The sequence below is a fragment of the Mauremys reevesii genome, linkage group 2 (assembly GCF_016161935.1).
Source record: "Mauremys reevesii isolate NIE-2019 linkage group 2, ASM1616193v1, whole genome shotgun sequence".
In the NCBI taxonomy this organism is placed as follows: Eukaryota; Metazoa; Chordata; order Testudines; family Geoemydidae; genus Mauremys; species Mauremys reevesii.
Genome location: NC_052624.1, coordinates 148,831,802 through 148,849,103, shown reverse-complemented (window position 1 = coordinate 148,849,103; position 17,302 = coordinate 148,831,802). Strand labels below are relative to the sequence as shown.

Sequence of the window (17,302 nt, the reverse complement as noted above, 5' to 3'; positions counted from 1 at the left end):
ACAGCTGTGCTCCTTTTTTTTTTAAACCCAAACAAACTTCCTCTTCCTTTTTTTTTAATTGGGTTAGATCCTGTTGGTTGAGGATTACAGCAAACATTGTGCTTTCTCATGCTCATGCCCTGCTCTTTTCTTTATGTTGTTCTCTTGCAGGCTGCATTATCAGCTATGAAAGTGGGTGTACACAAAGAACTACTTTAGCGCTGAATTCACCCCTGCTCTGAATTGCATATTGTTGGTGTACCTTCTGATATCACAGTTATTCTGGCATCCAGAATGACTGGAGATAGAGAGAAAAACAAATGTAGTAACCTCGGCCTCCATTTCCCCATCTTTCCCTGTAAAGCCTTAAACGGCTTGAGATCTGGCTATGCCTCTCTTCCCTGTACAACTCCTCAGCTGACTGCTTGAGCTGATAGCCCTGTGACTAAAACAGGACGTAGAGATGTTGGCCAGGCATCTTTCAGGAAGGGTTGATTCCTCCAGAATTGCTTCCACTGCAAGAGCCTGGATTTCTTAGTCTGGATCTGCCAGAGCCTAGATTTATTAACGCAGCACCAATTAACACTGATTCCTCCTACATTTTGTGGCAGGAGAGGGCTGTGGACTGGATAGATGGGAAGTTACTTCCGTGAGCATGATGACATTATCTGTACAGTTTATTGCATCTGTTGCAAGTTTTCCTTCCTGTATCATAACTTTTAGTCTTCTGAAAACACCAAGAGTCAGGGACAGATGGTTAATAGAAGTCTAGATAAATCCATCTGTAACATGGCTACTTAGTTACCCTTCTCAAGGGGGTGTTGAGATCCTTAATGAATGTTTGTGCAGTGCTTTGACATTGAATAGCACTATAAAAGGAACAATTTTTACTAAAGATAGTCAGCCTATTAATGTTCTTCCACACTGAATCTGTGCTGATGAACGTTCAGCCCCCACTTGAGCCATGGTTTTCAAAAGGAGCTAATGATTTTGAGTGCTGACCTTGAGATGTGTTAAGAAGGGAGCTGATAAGAAGTGCTGAGCCACCTGCCCTGTGAACATCTGCCCCTTCATGGTATCTCCAGCTGAGCACTGAGAAATCTAGCAAGCCAAAATAATTAGTCACAGCTGATAATCCTGGCCCAAATGAGGCTGAATATTTATGGGCACGGATCCCAAATCTTGGCCTTGGAGCCTTGCTCTTTCTATCCGCTAAAGTATCAATTTCCCCAGCCCCCACAGTCAATCTTAGGAATGGTAAGTTTGGGTCAAACTTGACTCCGTGGACTTGATGTCTCTCCCCTTTGCCTGTTTCAGGACTTCGACATCGACGTGGTCGCCGTGGTGAACGACACCGTAGGGACGATGATGACCTGCGGCTATGACGATCACAACTGCGAAGTTGGGCTCATTGTTGGTAAGACACAATGTAACCTTGACAGGAAATAGATTCTGTCCAACTCATTTGAAGTCTCTTTGATGAGATTACAAGTTTGACCGAAGAAAGTAAGAGCAATGATGTAATATTCAAAGACTTCTATAAGTTGTTTGACTTAGTACCATGCAACATTTTGATTAAGAAGCTAGAACGATACACAATGAACGTAGCATGCATCAAAAATTGTCTTAACTGACAGATCTCCAAATAGAACTGTAAATGGGGACTCATCACTGAGTGTTTTTACTGGGAGGTCCCACAGGGATCAGTTCTTGGTCCTACACTATGGAACATTTTTATGAATGACCTGGAAGAAAACATAATATGACTGAGAGAGTTTGCAGACAACCCAAAGAATGGGGGAGTGGTAAATAATGAAGAAGAGAAGGCTCTGATACAGAGCAATCTGGATCACATGGTAAGATGGGCTCAGGCGAACAAGATACATTTCAGTATGGCCAAGTGTAAATGTGTGCATCTAAGAACAAACAATTTAGGCCATACTTATGGGATGGGTAGACACTGGAAGCAGTGATGAAGACCCTACCACTCCCTCTCCCAGGTGACTAACTTGTGATCTGTTTGACACAGGTACTGGTACCAATGCATGCTACATGGAGGAGATGCGGCACATTGACTTGGTGGAAGGGGACGAAGGGCGGATGTGCATAAACATGGAATGGGGAGCCTTCGGAGACGATGGCGTGCTGAACGACATCAGGACAGAGTTCGACCGTGAGATCGACATGGGTTCACTCAATCCAGGGAAACAACTGTAAGCAGATTCTTGGCTGTGGCTCAGATGTAGGGGGTGGTTTATTTTGTATTGTCTGTCCTTCTGTTGTGATTGTTTTGGTGTGAGGAAGAGGTCATGTAGGTTAATTGGGTTACAGGACCCTAAAGGATGCAGGCTAGACCAATGCAAACTGGGACTGTACCACAAATTGGGGATGGTATTTCTGAATGAACCGCCAAGAGCGACCCCCTCCCCATATCCCCCTGCTTTGCTTCATGTTCTAATGAATGGAATAACAGCTACTTCTGGATTTCCCATTCAGTGTAGTGATCATCACCCGAAGGCAAACAGCGTCACCTAGTGTTCATACCATCAGTGCAACCAACAGATATCACACTTGGTGAATGCGAGATTTATTTTTAAATTAGAGATGGACCCAGTCCATAAAACTTGGATCCAAGCTTCCTCCAAGATGCAGAAATAGTTTTGGTTCTGGAGTTCTGGTTCAGGTTTACGTCTAATCACAATGGATGGGAGAGGAAGTCACCTGAAGGCTTAATTTTTCCCCCTCTCTCTATATACTGTATATATTAAGCATTTGATCCTTCAGTTGCATTTCTTTCTGTGCGCACAGTTCAGTCCACCTATTCTCAAGGCACCTCAAACCTTGCCCACAGGAGAAGTTCTAGCCCATACATTAGCAATTTCCCCAGGATTCTGCAGACCATACAAACTCACCCACCGCAAGATAAGATGGGAGATGTGGGGTATATTTCCAAAGGGCAGATATGAACTCAACTCCCATGTGCATCTTGGAAAATCTTCCACAGTGTTTCTAGTTTTAATTTGAAGGCCAGAATCCTCCAACAAGCATGTGCTCATTGTTACATTGGAACCTTGATGTTACTCTGGTTTAACCAACACTCTGGGATACATGATGATTGGCCGTGTCCCCGGAGCTGTAGGGTGATGGTTTGAAAAGTGGACCAGGCCTTGGACGCTCTTAAAATGTAGACTGATCTAGCAACGTCACTCAGCGTGGTGAAAAATCCACACCCCCAAGTGTCAGTCTATGCCAACCTAACTCCCAGTGAATTCTTGGCTAGGTCAATGGAAGAGTGCTTCGTTGACTAGCTAATGCCGCTCAGTGATTACCTACCGCGACAGGAAAACCTCTCCCATCGCTGTAGGAAGTGTCTAAGCTGTGGTGCTGTACTGCCATAGCAGTGCCACAGTAGCACCTGTACCGTAGACCTGGCCTGTAAGTGACTTAAGAACCTAAGTCCCACTGACTTTCAGTGCTGCATAGTGCTTCTAAAGACGGTATCCTCAGGCCACGTTTACTTTACAAGCGTCTGCCAGCAGAGCTGTGTTGGTCAGGGGTGCTGAAGAGTTGTGATCCCAGGCTGACGTAGCTGTGCCAGGAAAAGCTGTGCTTATTTAGTCCTTGGGTGGGGAGACTGGAATGTGTTCTACCAGTGATTATGCTAATTTAAACTGCGTCTACACTAGGAGTGCTGGGCTGGTATCCTATGCAGGTACAGCTATGCCAGCAAAGCCTTTCTGTGTGTAGATCCTGCCTCAGGGACTGCAGCTCCACTCCTACAGAACTCATAAGCTCTATGGGGCTAATGCAAAGCTCCTACAAAGCACAGGTGTTTCTCCAGACTAGAACTCCCCAGTCTTTTTACTGAAGGTTTTGAAATGTCTTCCTGTGATTTTAAGCAAAATCTGGTGGTATCTGTATTGGGCTACTATATGAGATCATAGAATCATAGAACTGGAAGGGACCTTGAGAAGTCTAGTCCAGTCCCCTGCACTCGTGGCAGGACTAATTATCTAGACCATCCCTGACAGGTGTTTTGTGTAACCTGGTCTTAAAAATCTCCAATGATGGAGACTCCACAACCTCCCTGGGCAGTTTATTCCAGTGCTTAACCACCCTGACAGTTAGGAACTTTTTCATAATGTCCAACCTAAACCTCCCTTGCTGCAATTTAAGCCCATTGCTTCTTGTCCTATCCTGAGAGGTTAAGAAAAACAATTTTTCCTCCTCCTCCTTCTAACAACCTGTTACATACTTGAAAACTGTTATGCCCCCTCTCAATCTTCTCTTCTCCAGACTAAACAAACCCAGTTTTTTCAATCTTCCCTCATAGGTCATATTTTCTAGACCTTTAATCATTTTTGTTGCTCTTCTCTGGACTTTCTCCAATTTGTCCACATCCTTCCTGGAATGTGGTGCCCAGAACTGGACACAATACTCCAGTTGTGGCCTAATCAGTGCAGAGTAGAGCAGAATTACTTCTCATGTCTTGCTTACAACACTTCTGCTAATATATCCCAGAATGACGTTCACCTTTTTTTGCAATAGCATTACATTGTTGGCTTATATTTAGCTTGTGACCCCCAGATCCCTTTCCGCAATACTTGTTCCTAGGCAGTCATTTCCCATTTTGTATGTGTGCAACTGATTGTTCCTTCCTAAGTGGAGTACTTTGCATTTGTCCTTATTGAATTTCATCCTATTGACTTCAGACCATTTCTCCAGTTTTCCAGATCATTTTGAATTTTAATCCTATCCTCCAAAGCACTTGCAACCCCTCCCACCTTGGTAATGGCCACAAACTTTTAAAGTGTACATTCTATGCCATTATGTAAATCATTGATGAAGATATTGAACAGAACCGGACCCAGAACCAATCCCTGTGGGACCCCACTTGTTATGCCCTTCCAGCATGATTGTGATCCACTGATAACTACTCTCTGGGAATGATTTTCCAACCAGTTTTTGCACCCACAGTATAGTAGCTCCATCTAGGTTGCCTTTCCCTAGTTTGTTTATGAGAAAATCATGCAAGACAGTATCAAAAGCTTAACTAAAGTCAAGATATACCACATCTACCTCTTCCTTCCTATCCACAAGGCTTGTTACCCTGTCAAAGAAAGCTATCAGGTTGGTTTGACACAATTTTGTTTTTGACAATCAGATGGAGACAATCAGGATCCCTTGCCATAATTCATGATTCTTTAAATGGGCAAATTGCATGACTACGCTTAAGAGTTGTTCTTCTTGCAAACTAACTCAAGTACTTAGCTGTCCCAAGACCTTGGTACAAACAGTAGCCTTCTCATTTGGGGGTGCACTGAGATTTTGTGAGCTCATGTGCTTACCTGTGTAGAATGCAGCTTTGCACGGATAATTCGGGTGCCTCTTTTTGCACGTGTAGCCCTAGATATTGGCCTCTTAAAGTGACAGTGTAGAATGACTTGCCCAGTGGACTGAACCTTGTGCTTACCTTCTCTGCAGGTTTGAAAAGATGATCAGCGGCATGTACATGGGAGAGCTGGTCAGGCTCATCCTGGTGAAGATGGCCAAGGAGGAGTTGCTGTTCGGTGGAAGGCTCACCCCAAGCTTGCTCACCACAGGACACTTCGAGACCGGATATGTGTCTGCTATTGAAAAGTAAGTAAGAAAGAGCCTGAGCAAATGGTTCTATCCTCAATGAGCCCCCCACAATGGATGGGAGGCCACCCTCATCTCTTCAAGACGTGTGCTCTTGGGAAGGGAAAGGTCTGTCGAGCCAATGGTGAGCGATCTATTGTGTTGCCACCAAGTAGAAAGTGAGTAGGTTAGCCCCCCCTCCAGTTCTGTGTGATGTCATCACTTAAGGGATTGAATTGTAGAAGTGTGGGGCTGGAAGGGACCTTGAGAGCTCATCGAGTCCAGTCCTCTGCACTGAGGCAGGGCCAAATAAACCTAAACCATCCTGGATGGGGTTTTGTCCAAGTTGTTCTTAAAAACCTCCAGTGATGGGGATTCCACAGCCTCCCTTGGAAACCTGTTCCAGAGCTTAACTACCCTTAGAGTTATCAAGTTTTTCATACTATCTAACCTAAATCTCCCTTGCTGTAGATTAAGCCAATTATTTCTTGTCCACCTTCAGTGGACATGGAGAACCACTGATGGCTGTCTTCTTTATAACAGCCCTTAATATATTTCAAGTCTGTTATCATGCCCCCACTCACCCCCTCTCAAGTCTTCCTTTCTTAAGACTAAATGTGCCCAGTTTTTTAACCTCTCCTCCTGGGTCAGGTCTTCAAAACTTTGATCATTTTTAGGGCCCTACTAAATTCACGGTCCATTTTGGTCAATTTCACAGATTGATCTGAAATCCACGAGATGAAATTCAATAAAGTCATGTGGAATTATGTCATAGGATTTTAAAAATGGTAAATTTTGTGATTTCAGCTATTTAAATCTAAAATTTCACAGTGTTGTAATTGTAGGGATCCTGACCCAAAAAGGAGCTGTGGGGGTGTCACAAGGCTTGCGTGTGTGTGTGTGTGTGTGTGTGTGTGTGTGTGCGTGGTGGGGGAAGAGAGGGGGGGTTGCAGTACTGCTACCCTTACTTCTGCGCTGCTGCTGTCAGCAGCCCTGCTTTCAGAGCTGAGAAGCTGTTGGCCGGGAGCCCAGCTCTGAAGGCAGAGCTGCTGCCAGCAGCAGCGCAGAAGTAAGGATGGCCTGGTATGGTATTGCCTTACTTCTGCACTGCTGCTGGTGGGGTGCTGCCTTCAGAGCTGGGCACCTGCCAACAGCTGCCGCTCTCCAGCCGCCCAGGTCTGAAGTCAGTGTAGAAGTAAGGGTGACAATACCATGACCCCCCTAAAATAACTTTGTCGCCCCCCCTGCAACTCCCTTTTGGGTCAGGACCCCCAGTTTGAGAAACGCTGGTCTCCCCTGTGAAGTCTATATAGTATAGCATAAAAGCACACAAAAGGCCAGATTTCATGGGGGGAGACCAGATTTCATAGTCCGTGACGCGTTTTTCATGGCCATTAATTTGGTAGGGCCCTAATCATTTTTGTTGATGTCCTCTGGACTCTCTCCATTTATCCACATCTTTCCTAAAGTGTGGCACCCAGTTTCTTACAGTTGACGCTCCTGTTAATACACCCCAGAGTAATAATAGCCTTTTCCACAACTGCATCAGGTTGTTGACTTTGTGATGCACTATAATTGCCAGATCCTTTTCTGCAGTACTACACTTGTTTGGGTTATTTTTTTATTACGTCATTTGATTTTTCCTTTCTAAGTGTAGTACTTTGCACTTGTCTTTATTGAATTTCATCTCATGGATTTCAGATCAGTTCTCCAATTTGTCAAAGTCATATGGTATTCTAATCCTGTCCGCCAAAGTGATGACACCAAGTATCTAAAAACTTTATAAGCATACTCTCCACTACATTGAAAAGCCCCAAGCCCCTGGGGGAGCCCACTAGATCAGTGGTTCTCAAAGCTGGTCTGTCGCTTGTTCAGGGAAAGCCCCTGGTGGGCAAGGCCGTTTTGTTTACCTGCCGCGTCCGCAGGTTGGGCCGATCGTGGCTCCCACTGGCTGTGGTTCGCCGCTCCAGACCAATGGAGGCTGCAGGAAGCGGCGCAGGCGGAGAGATGTGCTGGCTGCCCTTCTCGCAGCCCCCATTGGCCTGGAGCAGCGAACTGTGGCCAGTGGGAGCCGCGATCAGCCAAACCTGTGGACCCGGCAGGTAAACAAACCGGCCCGGCCTAACAGGGGCTTTCCCTGAACAAACGGCGGACCAGCTTTGAGAACCACTATACTAGATAGATCTCCCCAGTCTGATAGCCCATCATTGATAACTTCTCTTTGAGTATGTTTTTTCAGCTGGTTGTGCACTCACCTTACAGTAACTTCATCAAGATCTCATTTCCCCAGTTTATGAGAATGTCATGTGGGACTGTTTTGAAAGCCTTGCTCAAATCAAGATATATCACGCCTACTGCTTCCATCCATCCATTAGGCCAGTCATACTGTCAAAGAAGGAAATTAGGTTGGTTTGGCATGATTTGTTCTGACAAATCCATGTTGGTTGTCACTTATCACCCTCTTAAGAGTAGTTAAGCACCGGAACAAATTTACCAAGGGAGGATGTGGAATCTCCAACACCGGAGGTTTTTAAGAAGAGGTTAGACAATTACCTGTCGGGGATGGTCTAGATAATACTTAGTCCTGCCTCACTGCTGGGGACTGGACTAGATGACCTATCGAGGTCCCTTCTAGTCCTACATTTCTATGATTTCCTTAACCTCTAGGATAAGAGGTGGGACCGGCAGAAACCTTGGGCCTGTAATACTTTGAGTTACCTCAACAGTATCTCAGGCTACTGCACTGAACTCCTTTTTTTTATTCCCTGACCTTCAGGGAGAAGGAAGGACTACAAAAAGCCCACGAGATCTTGACCAAGCTCGGGCTGGACCCATCTGCAGAAGACTGCATAGCCACCCAGCATATCTGCCAGATCGTCTCCACCCGCTCGGCGAACCTCTGTGGTGCTACCCTGGCCGCAGTGCTGCGCCGGATCAAGGAGAACAAAGGAGTCGACAGGCTACGCTCCACCGTCGGCGTGGATGGCTCGGTGTACAAGAAGCACCCCCAGTAAGCCTGAGGACCTAAGTGAGGCTAGCAATGAGTTTCCGAGGAAATGGCCCTGGGGGTCATTCTGCAGCTTGATGGAGTTTAAAGCAACCCAATCCCAGAGCACTTAAAGGGCTGTCAAGTATCAGAGGGGAGCCGTGTTAGTCTGGATCTGTAAAAGCAGCAAAGAGTCCTGTGGCACCTTATAGACTATCAAACGTATTGGAGCATGAACTTTCGTGGGTGAATACATACATGCATCTGACGAAATGGGTATTCACCCACGAAAGCTCATGCTCCAATACGTCTGTTAGTCTATAAGGTGCCACAGGATTCTTTGCTGCTCTTAAGGGGCTGTGACTCCCAGAAAAGTCAGTGAGAGTCCAGTATGCTGTTCACAGCCCAGATCAGTAGTGTATCAGTTAAGGCACAAGCCAAGTAGATTGCATGGCCTGGGAATTAGACCCTCGTAGATTGCAATCTGCGAGGCAGTGTAGTCCAGTGAATAGGGCACAAGCCTACAAACATGGAGAACCAGGTTCTAATCCTAGCTGTGCCAGGTCTCTGGGACTCCATTTTCCCAGCTTTCCTGCCCGTCTGAGGTACCACCAGTGTTAATGTTTGTAAAAATGCATTGAGTGAAAGGGCTTTACAGGAGGGCCTGGAAGAAGTTAAAGAGCTGCAGGAAAAGGCCTTCAGAAGCTTGTCCATCAGTGGATAAGCTCTTGCAAGGCTACAGACCTGAATGAGGTCTAGTTTTGCGTAAGGCTGGGTGGGGGTAGGCAACAGGGATTGAACGTGGGCCCCCTGGATCTAAAAGCATGAGCTTCCCTGAGCTGTCAGTGTCTGTATGCGGGGCAGCCACCAGTAGAGGGGCCTGGAGCACCACGCTGAGTGGGTGACACTCACTCCCACCTCTGTCCTGTGCAGTTTTGCTCGACGCCTTCAGAAGACGGTGCGGAAGCTGCTGCCAGACTGTGACATCCGATTCGTTCGGTCAGAAGACGGGAGCGGCAAAGGGGCCGCTATGGTCACGGCGGTGGCCTACAGGCTAGCAGCCCAGCATAAGGCAAGGCAGAAGACCCTGGAAGCCCTGAAGCTGAGCCATGAGCAGCTGCTGGAGGTGAAGAATAGGATGAGGACAGAGATGGAGAGGGGACTGAGCAAAGCATCGCACCCGGACGCCACTGTGAAAATGCTTCCCACTTACGTGTGCGCCACTCCGGATGGAACAGGTAACATACTGTGTGTGTGTGTGAACACTCCTGTCCCCTGCTGGATAGAACATCAGGCCGTAAAGGGGCCAGAACCTTCAATCTGAGCTCCTTTGTATTTCAAGGTTTGGATCTGCTACCTCATGGGCGCCAACTTCCCCTCCGCCCAGTGGGTGTTTGACCCACTCTGGCCCCGTCCCTGCCCCCACCTCTTCCCACCCTTGCCCAGCCCCCATTCCAGCCCTTCCCCAAAGTCTCTGCCCCTTCCCTAAAGTCCCCACCCCTGCCCCACCTCTTGTTTGCCTCCTTCCCCTCCCTCCCCGAAAATCCTAAGCACTGCCAAGCAGCTGTTAGGTGTGTGGGGGGGGAGGAGTGGTACTGGGGCGGGGGAGGAGATGAGGACGGGGAAGCTTGGCTGCCGGTGAATGCGGAGCACCCGTTAATTTTTCCCCCTGGGTGCTCCAGCCCCAGAGTACCCACGGAGTCGGTGCCTATGAGCTTCCTAATCCACTCGGGCACCATCTCAGAGTGGACTCTCATGCTGGCACTAGGCATTAACAAACATGAGTCACTGAGGAACAGGGTGGCCCTCTGGGGACTTGTAGCCCTGTATTTGTGAACTTCAGATTTGCACATGCAGTTGGGTTTCCAGTGCACACTTTGAAGCAAAGAAAGTTCCTGAACAGCTTTCAAGGCAATGTGGCCCAGTGGCTAGAGCACTGGACTAGGACTTTATTCACCTGGGTTCTACTCCTGACACCCCCACTAACCTTGCGGTGTGACCATAAGCAGGTCACTTCCACGCTCTGTGTCCCTGCTTCCCATCCCACACGTTCTCTGTCTTGTCCATTTAGATTGAAGCACCTAGCACAGGGAAGCTCTCATCTCAGTTGGGGTCTCTGTGCATTGTCGTGGTACAAAGCATAATGGGGACGGAGAACTGGTTGTCCATGGTTCATTCCGATTCTCCAGAATTGTTCAGAGGGAGGATTCTGATCTCTCACTGGTTTAACTCCCATGACTTCAGTTTCCACGGGTCTCTGTGAGGTTGGAATTAACCACCTCCATTTTCAAGCCCATTGTCTTGCCTGCTCCCCTTCACTTTGCATTCCTTGGTTGCTCCACTGCCTGTAGATGAGAGGTTGGGGCTGGCTGGGTCTTTGGGGTGATCTGGGTACATCATTTGCTGGCAGCTGCTCTGGATAGTGTTGTAACTGCCTTTGTTTGGGTTTCAGAAAAAGGAGACTTCCTGGCCTTGGATCTTGGGGGAACAAATTTCCGTGTGCTGCTGGTGCGCGTGCGGAACGGGATTAGGCGTGGTGTTGAGATGCACAATAAGATCTACTCAATTCCGCAGGAGATCATGCAGGGGACAGGAGAGGAGGTGAGCAAGGGCCAGCTTGAAAGAAGAGGTGGTGTCTCACCTGAAGTGTCTTGGTGGTGAGGGTACAGGTTAGGAGCTGGGGGACCTGGCTTCTAGCCGTGGCTTTTGCCGCAGCCTGTTTGTTACCTTGGACAAGCCCCTTATGTGCCTCAGTCTTTAAAATGGGATGGTCATACTGCTCCACCTTTGTGAAATGCTTTGACATCTATGGATGAGAAGTTCTACAGATTTGGGATCTGAAATTACACAGTCCAGCAGACCTACATGCTTGGACACCAAAAATGGATGCACTCGTAATGCCTATCTGTAGAAACCATCAAAGCCATTTCAAGTAACTCATACCGCTGCGATAGTGCTCTCCATCCATGGAATGCAGACACTTCGCAAAGGTGTGCAAAGATCGTGTTTTACCGGTAGGGAAACTGAGGCACAGAAGTTGAGTGACTTCCCAGAGTCACACGGTGACTTAAGCATAATTCTGCAAAGTATTTCAGGCTGTTTTGGGTGTAGTAGTTGCACTGGAGCAAATTCTGGGCATTGTGTTGTCATTTGCCCCAATATAAAATGAGTGTAAAGATGCAGCTGTCCTGTGCCCACTTGTCACTGTTATAATGATAATAAGGGACCAAGGCAAGAGGGCTTGGTGAGGAGAGCGGGAGCAGGGTGTAGGTGTGATGTATTAATGCCTTGTGACTATTCAGACACATGAAAGAAGATGAGATTTTGTGTCTCAGTTCAGCTGGTAGCTTTGTTCCTGTTAAAAGACAGAAGAAATAAGCCTCGCTAATATTTCACAGTCAGTGGCAGAGTGAGATCAAAGCCACGGGCCTAGGTCCATTGTTGCAGAGCAGCCCCCTGCATTCAGCATTCCCATCTTGCCTTGACTATATGATGGCCATGTGGTTCTGTTAACCCATCCTTGCCCATATTTCCTGTCACAAGGCCTTCTTCCAAGGAATCCAGCTATTCTAGCAGCCAGCCTGACCGCTCAAGCTCTTGCTTTGTCCCTGAAACTTAATAGACCCATCACCTGAATCTGAAAAACAGGCAAAACAAGGCTCTAAGAAAAGGAGATTCTCCCCTAACCCTCCCTGCCCCAATGCGTTGAAATGACTCACTGAAGTATTCCCCTCCATACCCCTCACTAGAGAGTAAATCACAGAAGCTCTAAAATAGAGCAGCAAATGTTGGGAAATCAGCATGATCCAAATTCCTTGCTGTTGTAAACCCACTGCCCTTGATAGAATTCAGGCAGCAGAGAATTTAGCCTGGCACTGAGCAAATGAAGAGGGTACTGAAGAAGAATTTTCATACTGCTTATAATTTTCCCCTGTACACTTAAAATTTAGGCTGAAAAATCCACACCCCTGAGGGCCATAGTTATGTCCCCGTAACCCAAGGGGTAGAAGTAGCTAGGGTGATGGAAGGATGCTTCAGCTGACCTACTTTATAGTCAGTCAGGGAGGTGAAGTTCCTGCAGCATGCCATAGCTGTGCTGCTGTAGACCCATAGTGTAGAGAAGCCCTTTAGAGAAGGATAACAGCAAACACAACCTTAATTCTAGCGTAGCTCTGTGCTGGTGGAACAGTTGTGGGCTTCCATCCCAGAGGTGGCTGCATTTCAGTGTTGGGCAAAAATGATGCCCCCTCTCGTGAGGTGCTAAACACCTCTTTGGAGAGATTGAGCCTCCTCAACACCCACTGCATCAGCGAGAGTGGAGTGTGATCTTGGCACTGCAGATCAGCCCCGAGATTCACAGGGCCAGATGGGACTGTTGTGATCATCTGGTCTGACCTCCTGCGTAACAGGGGCCAAAGAACCTTGCCTAATAACTTCTGCATCAAGCCCATAACTTCTGTTTGTGCTATAGCATAACTTTTTAAAAAGAGACCAGGTCTTGATTTAAAGGCTTCAGATGCACCACATCCCTGAGTCAGTTGCTCCAATGGTGAGCTAACCTCACTGTTCAGAAATAAAGAGCACATTTTTTTTTTTCAGTTTGAATTTGTTTTAGCTTCAGCTTCCAACCCTTAGATCATGTTCTGCCTTTTTCTGCTCAATTAGAACTGGCTGCTCTCTGAAATCTCTTCCCCGGGTGTAGGTATTTACAGACCATAATCAAGTCACTTCATGACCATCTCTTGGATAAACCAAATAGATTGAGTTCCTGTAACCTGTCACTATAAGGCACGTGTCTCTTAAGTTTGTAAAGTGCTTTTGCATTCCTCTGGGTGAAGAACACTGTATTAATGTTGAATTTTGTTTTGTTTTTTAACCTGTGCATGAAATGCAGAGAAAAATCTTTTAAATAAAGAAAAGGGGGCTGAAGAAGAAAAGTCTGAAACTTCAGGTGATAATTTTGGGGCTGAGAGGGGGTGGGGTTGTATCCCATTGCAGATGGGGTGACAGGTAACCCAGCCCCAAACTCTGGATTCAGGCATCTCCTAAATATTGACTATATAGGTGCCGCTGTATAATTAGCTACAGGAGGAAGACCTCCATGGAGATGGACTTTTCACTACTTGGTTATGCAGCTGAGTTGAAGTGGTAGCCCATTGGCCTTTGCTAGTACCAGCAGACACACTCTTACTTAGCTGGTAGCCTGGTACTTAATCAAGTTTTCTGCAGTTATTAAAGCAACTGCCTCTGGTTGTCTGTCTACAGCTGTTCGATCACATCGTCCACTGCATTTCGGACTTCCTGGAATACATGGGAATGAAGGGCGTGTCACTTCCTCTGGGATTCACCTTCTCTTTCCCTTGCCAACAGAATAACCTTGATGAGGTAACCTATATCCAGCTACCTGGTATCTGTACCTACTAACTAGCCTGTATTGCTACACTGTTCAGAAAAAGAGGGAAGGATTAGAAGATGACATCCTTGTTTTCAAACTTCCTTTTCCTGTCTCACTTGTGAGTCTGTTGCCACCTCTAGACATTTCTCCTTATCTTGACCCTACCTGACCTGAAATCTTGCTCATATCCTAACCCCTTTCCATCCTATTGTAGTTCCCTCTTCCATAGTCTTCCAGAACACCATTGGCACAGCAATTCTGCTCCAAGATGGACCGTCATCAACCTTAGTTACCTTCCTAACTATTGAAATTCTCTTTGAACCTCTGACCACTCTAATCTCATCTTCATTGTGCCCCACCAATCCAGGGACTAAATCCTACCAGAGGATAGCTGCCCATGGATGTCTTTCACAAAATGTACTCTCTTGGTCCTCATCTCTGTCCTTTCCAGGTTTCTCTCCATGGAGGGATGTCTTGTGACTTGTCATACCCTTGTCTGTGATAGTTTTTAAATGTCAGTGTATTACTATGTATGTTTTTATTAATTCCACCCACAAGCAATGCTGGGCACATCGAAGGAGAGGTCCCTGCCCCAAAGAGCTTATGATCTAAATAGACCAAATGTAGATACAGAGGGTGCAACACAACATTATTCCCTGGTTCTCCTTAGTTTCCTGTTGTGGACTGAGATGCAAGTGGTCAGACCTAGTTGTCAGAGCAGTGATGGTCAGAGCTAGTGGTTGGAGCAGGAATTGGAGATGGGGAGTCAGAGCTGCAGGTTGGAGCCGGAGTCAGTAGCTTTCAGGGGTGCAGAAGCAGGGAACTGGAACAAAGCAGAAAGACGGCCTCTGATGGAGCAGCCAGCCACGTCACCTAGTTGCTCAGACAACTTCCTGTGCCTCCTCTGGCTTAAATAATGAGTCTGAGCCAATCAGCCGGACTAGATGTCTCCTCCAATCAGGAATTGCGTAGGTGGTGCCTCTGGTGAGCTAGGGTCCACCTGCTCATGCTCCCCGCTGATGCCAGCAGGCTGCCGAGTGGTGGCTGCAGTTTGAGGAATCTCTGGGGACCCAGATTCAAGACTTGCAATCCCTCATTTTTGTTCTTATTAACACTTCCCCTTCTGACCGTCCACTTTGTCGCTTTAGTTCATTTTTAACCCTTTCTCTACCAAGAACTTTCCCTTCCCCCCTGCCCTCCTACGTCCAGAGTCCCTTCCTTTTTAAACCTCACCTTAAACCTTCCTTTTCTTTCTAGCATCTTAATTCTCCCTGTAAAGCCTATTGCAATGCCGTGTGTGAAGAGCTTGGTATGTAAAAAAAGAATTAGAATTACCGTATTTTCTGCACTATAAGGCGCACTACTAGCTTAAAATTTTTCAAAAAATTGGCCGTCGTCTTATAATATAATCGTGTGTATGTGTGCACTGAGTTCCAAAAAAAAAAATGTTGTTTGTTGTTGTTGTTGGCGCTTTGCTTTTTGATTGATTGGACCATTTTTTTTTTTTTGACACAGGCGTGTCGTAAACTCGTGCGCTGTGCGCGATAAACCAATCAGAGAAACATTACGTGTCGTACGTACGCCGCGTTTACCTTCTTTTTTACCCCGTATGTTTTTGCATGCGCCTTATATAATATGCTTATATATGGTTAAGTATTATGTAAGAAATAGATCCCGTAATTGAGACTGCGCCTTATAATCCGGTGCGCCTTATAGTGCGGAAAATACGGTAGTTTAAGATGTCATGATGCGGAGCTATTTAATGCAGATATTTCAGTGAACATCTGCCAGGACTGATGGGAACATTATAGGGAAGCTTTTCCCCAGGCAGGAATGGGAGGTAGGCATCCATTGATGCCTTTAAAAAAAACTCCTCCTGTGTTAATAACCTGCATCACTGCGACAAAGAAGAGGACACAGCACTAGTTGATATTGACGAAAACGGTATCTAGGCTCCGCCCTCTGTGTGTAGTAGTATCTGTTGGAAAACAAGTACCATTCTGGTCAGCTGGTGTCCTCCTAGATCAAAAGATGTTTTAAAGCTTTCCCTTAAATAGGTTCTGAATAGGCTGGCCAAGACTTTTAACACTGTACCCAACCTGATGCCTTAAAGGGGCCTGATTTTAAGGAATTCTTGAGCCTTCTCTGATAAGAACGGCCATACTGGGTCAGAACAATGGTCCATCTAGCCCGACAGTGGCCAGTAACAGACCTTTAGGAGAGGGAGGGGTTGTACAGAACAGGACAGTTGAGGTGATCTACCCCGTCTTCCCTTCCTGGCCTCTAGCAGTCAGAGGTTTAGGTTCACCCCGAGCATGAGCTTGCATCCCTGACCGTCTTGGCTAATAGGCCTACTCTCAATCAGAGCCTTTAAGTTACCACCAGTTGGGCACCTAAAATTACGAGTCCATCTTAAATCTTGACCACAGTCCCCTTTAGCCGTGTACGTGAACTGATGTAGCTATAAAGAGCACTGTTACCGGAGCAGATCTTAAGTGACTGTAAGGGTACATCTGTACTACCCGCCAGATTGGCGGGTAGTGTTTGATGTATCGGGGATCGATTTATCGCGTCTCGTCTGGACACGATAAATTGATCCTCTAATCGACGCCCATACTCCACCTCGGCAGGAGGAGTAAGCGCAGTCTACTCGCCGCCATGAGGACGGCCAGGTAAGTTGAACTAAGATACTTCGACTTCAGCTTCGCTGAGTTGTGTATCTTAGTTCTAAACATTCTCCCCACCCCCCACCCCAGTGTAGACCAGTCAAAAGTCTTTGCTTGCTGCTAACTATTCTGCACTCTCTTCCCCCTCTGGTTTATTGTATCTTTTGTTCCCTTTTTAAGGGGATACTCCTGAAATGGACTAAAGGATTCAAAGCTACTGGCTGCGAAGGAGAAGATGTGGTGAACCTACTGAAAGAAGCTATTCACAGGAGAGAGGTGAATGTCCATGGGACCTCTGATATGAGCGATCAGTGCGCGAATGAAAGGGAGAATTTGCGGCTAGTCACTCAGATAATCCAGATCCGTCTGGAATTCTCACTGCAGCTAGAAAGGAAATCTACTTGGCTGAGCATAAGGTCAGAAAATGGCTATATGACTGCCATATCTTACTCCACACGGGACCTTCAGAGCTAAGAGCAAGGGTCTCTACAGCTTGAGCGATTGGACTAAGTCCCCTAGCTGGCAGCGGTAGCAGATTTAGGTGTGCTGTGCTGCTGTGAATTTGGGGACACATAACATGCTCCGAAAAAGGGCATTAGGGGAAATTCTTGCAGCTGCAGGTTCTAACCGTAGCAAGGTCATCCCGGCTCTTCAACC

At 46.7% G+C, this 17,302-nt stretch overlaps 1 protein-coding gene across 5 annotated transcripts in view; it reads left to right on the top strand.

Moving 5' to 3' along the window:
- The window catches only part of LOC120397750 (hexokinase-2), a 64,936-nt gene that overhangs the window by 34,222 nt on the left and 13,412 nt on the right, over nt 1–17,302 (top strand). For all 5 annotated transcript variants that reach the window (XM_039524152.1, XM_039524156.1, XM_039524153.1 and 2 more), the window contains exons 6-13: nt 1,297–1,396; nt 2,009–2,192; nt 5,464–5,619; nt 8,375–8,608; nt 9,518–9,822; nt 11,037–11,185; nt 13,850–13,969; nt 16,826–16,921. In XM_039524152.1, coding sequence (XP_039380086.1) covers nt 1,297–1,396; nt 2,009–2,192; nt 5,464–5,619; nt 8,375–8,608; nt 9,518–9,822; nt 11,037–11,185; nt 13,850–13,969; nt 16,826–16,921 — 1,344 coding nt within the window. The remainder of the gene's footprint in view (nt 1–1,296; nt 1,397–2,008; nt 2,193–5,463; nt 5,620–8,374; nt 8,609–9,517; nt 9,823–11,036; nt 11,186–13,849; nt 13,970–16,825; nt 16,922–17,302) is intronic.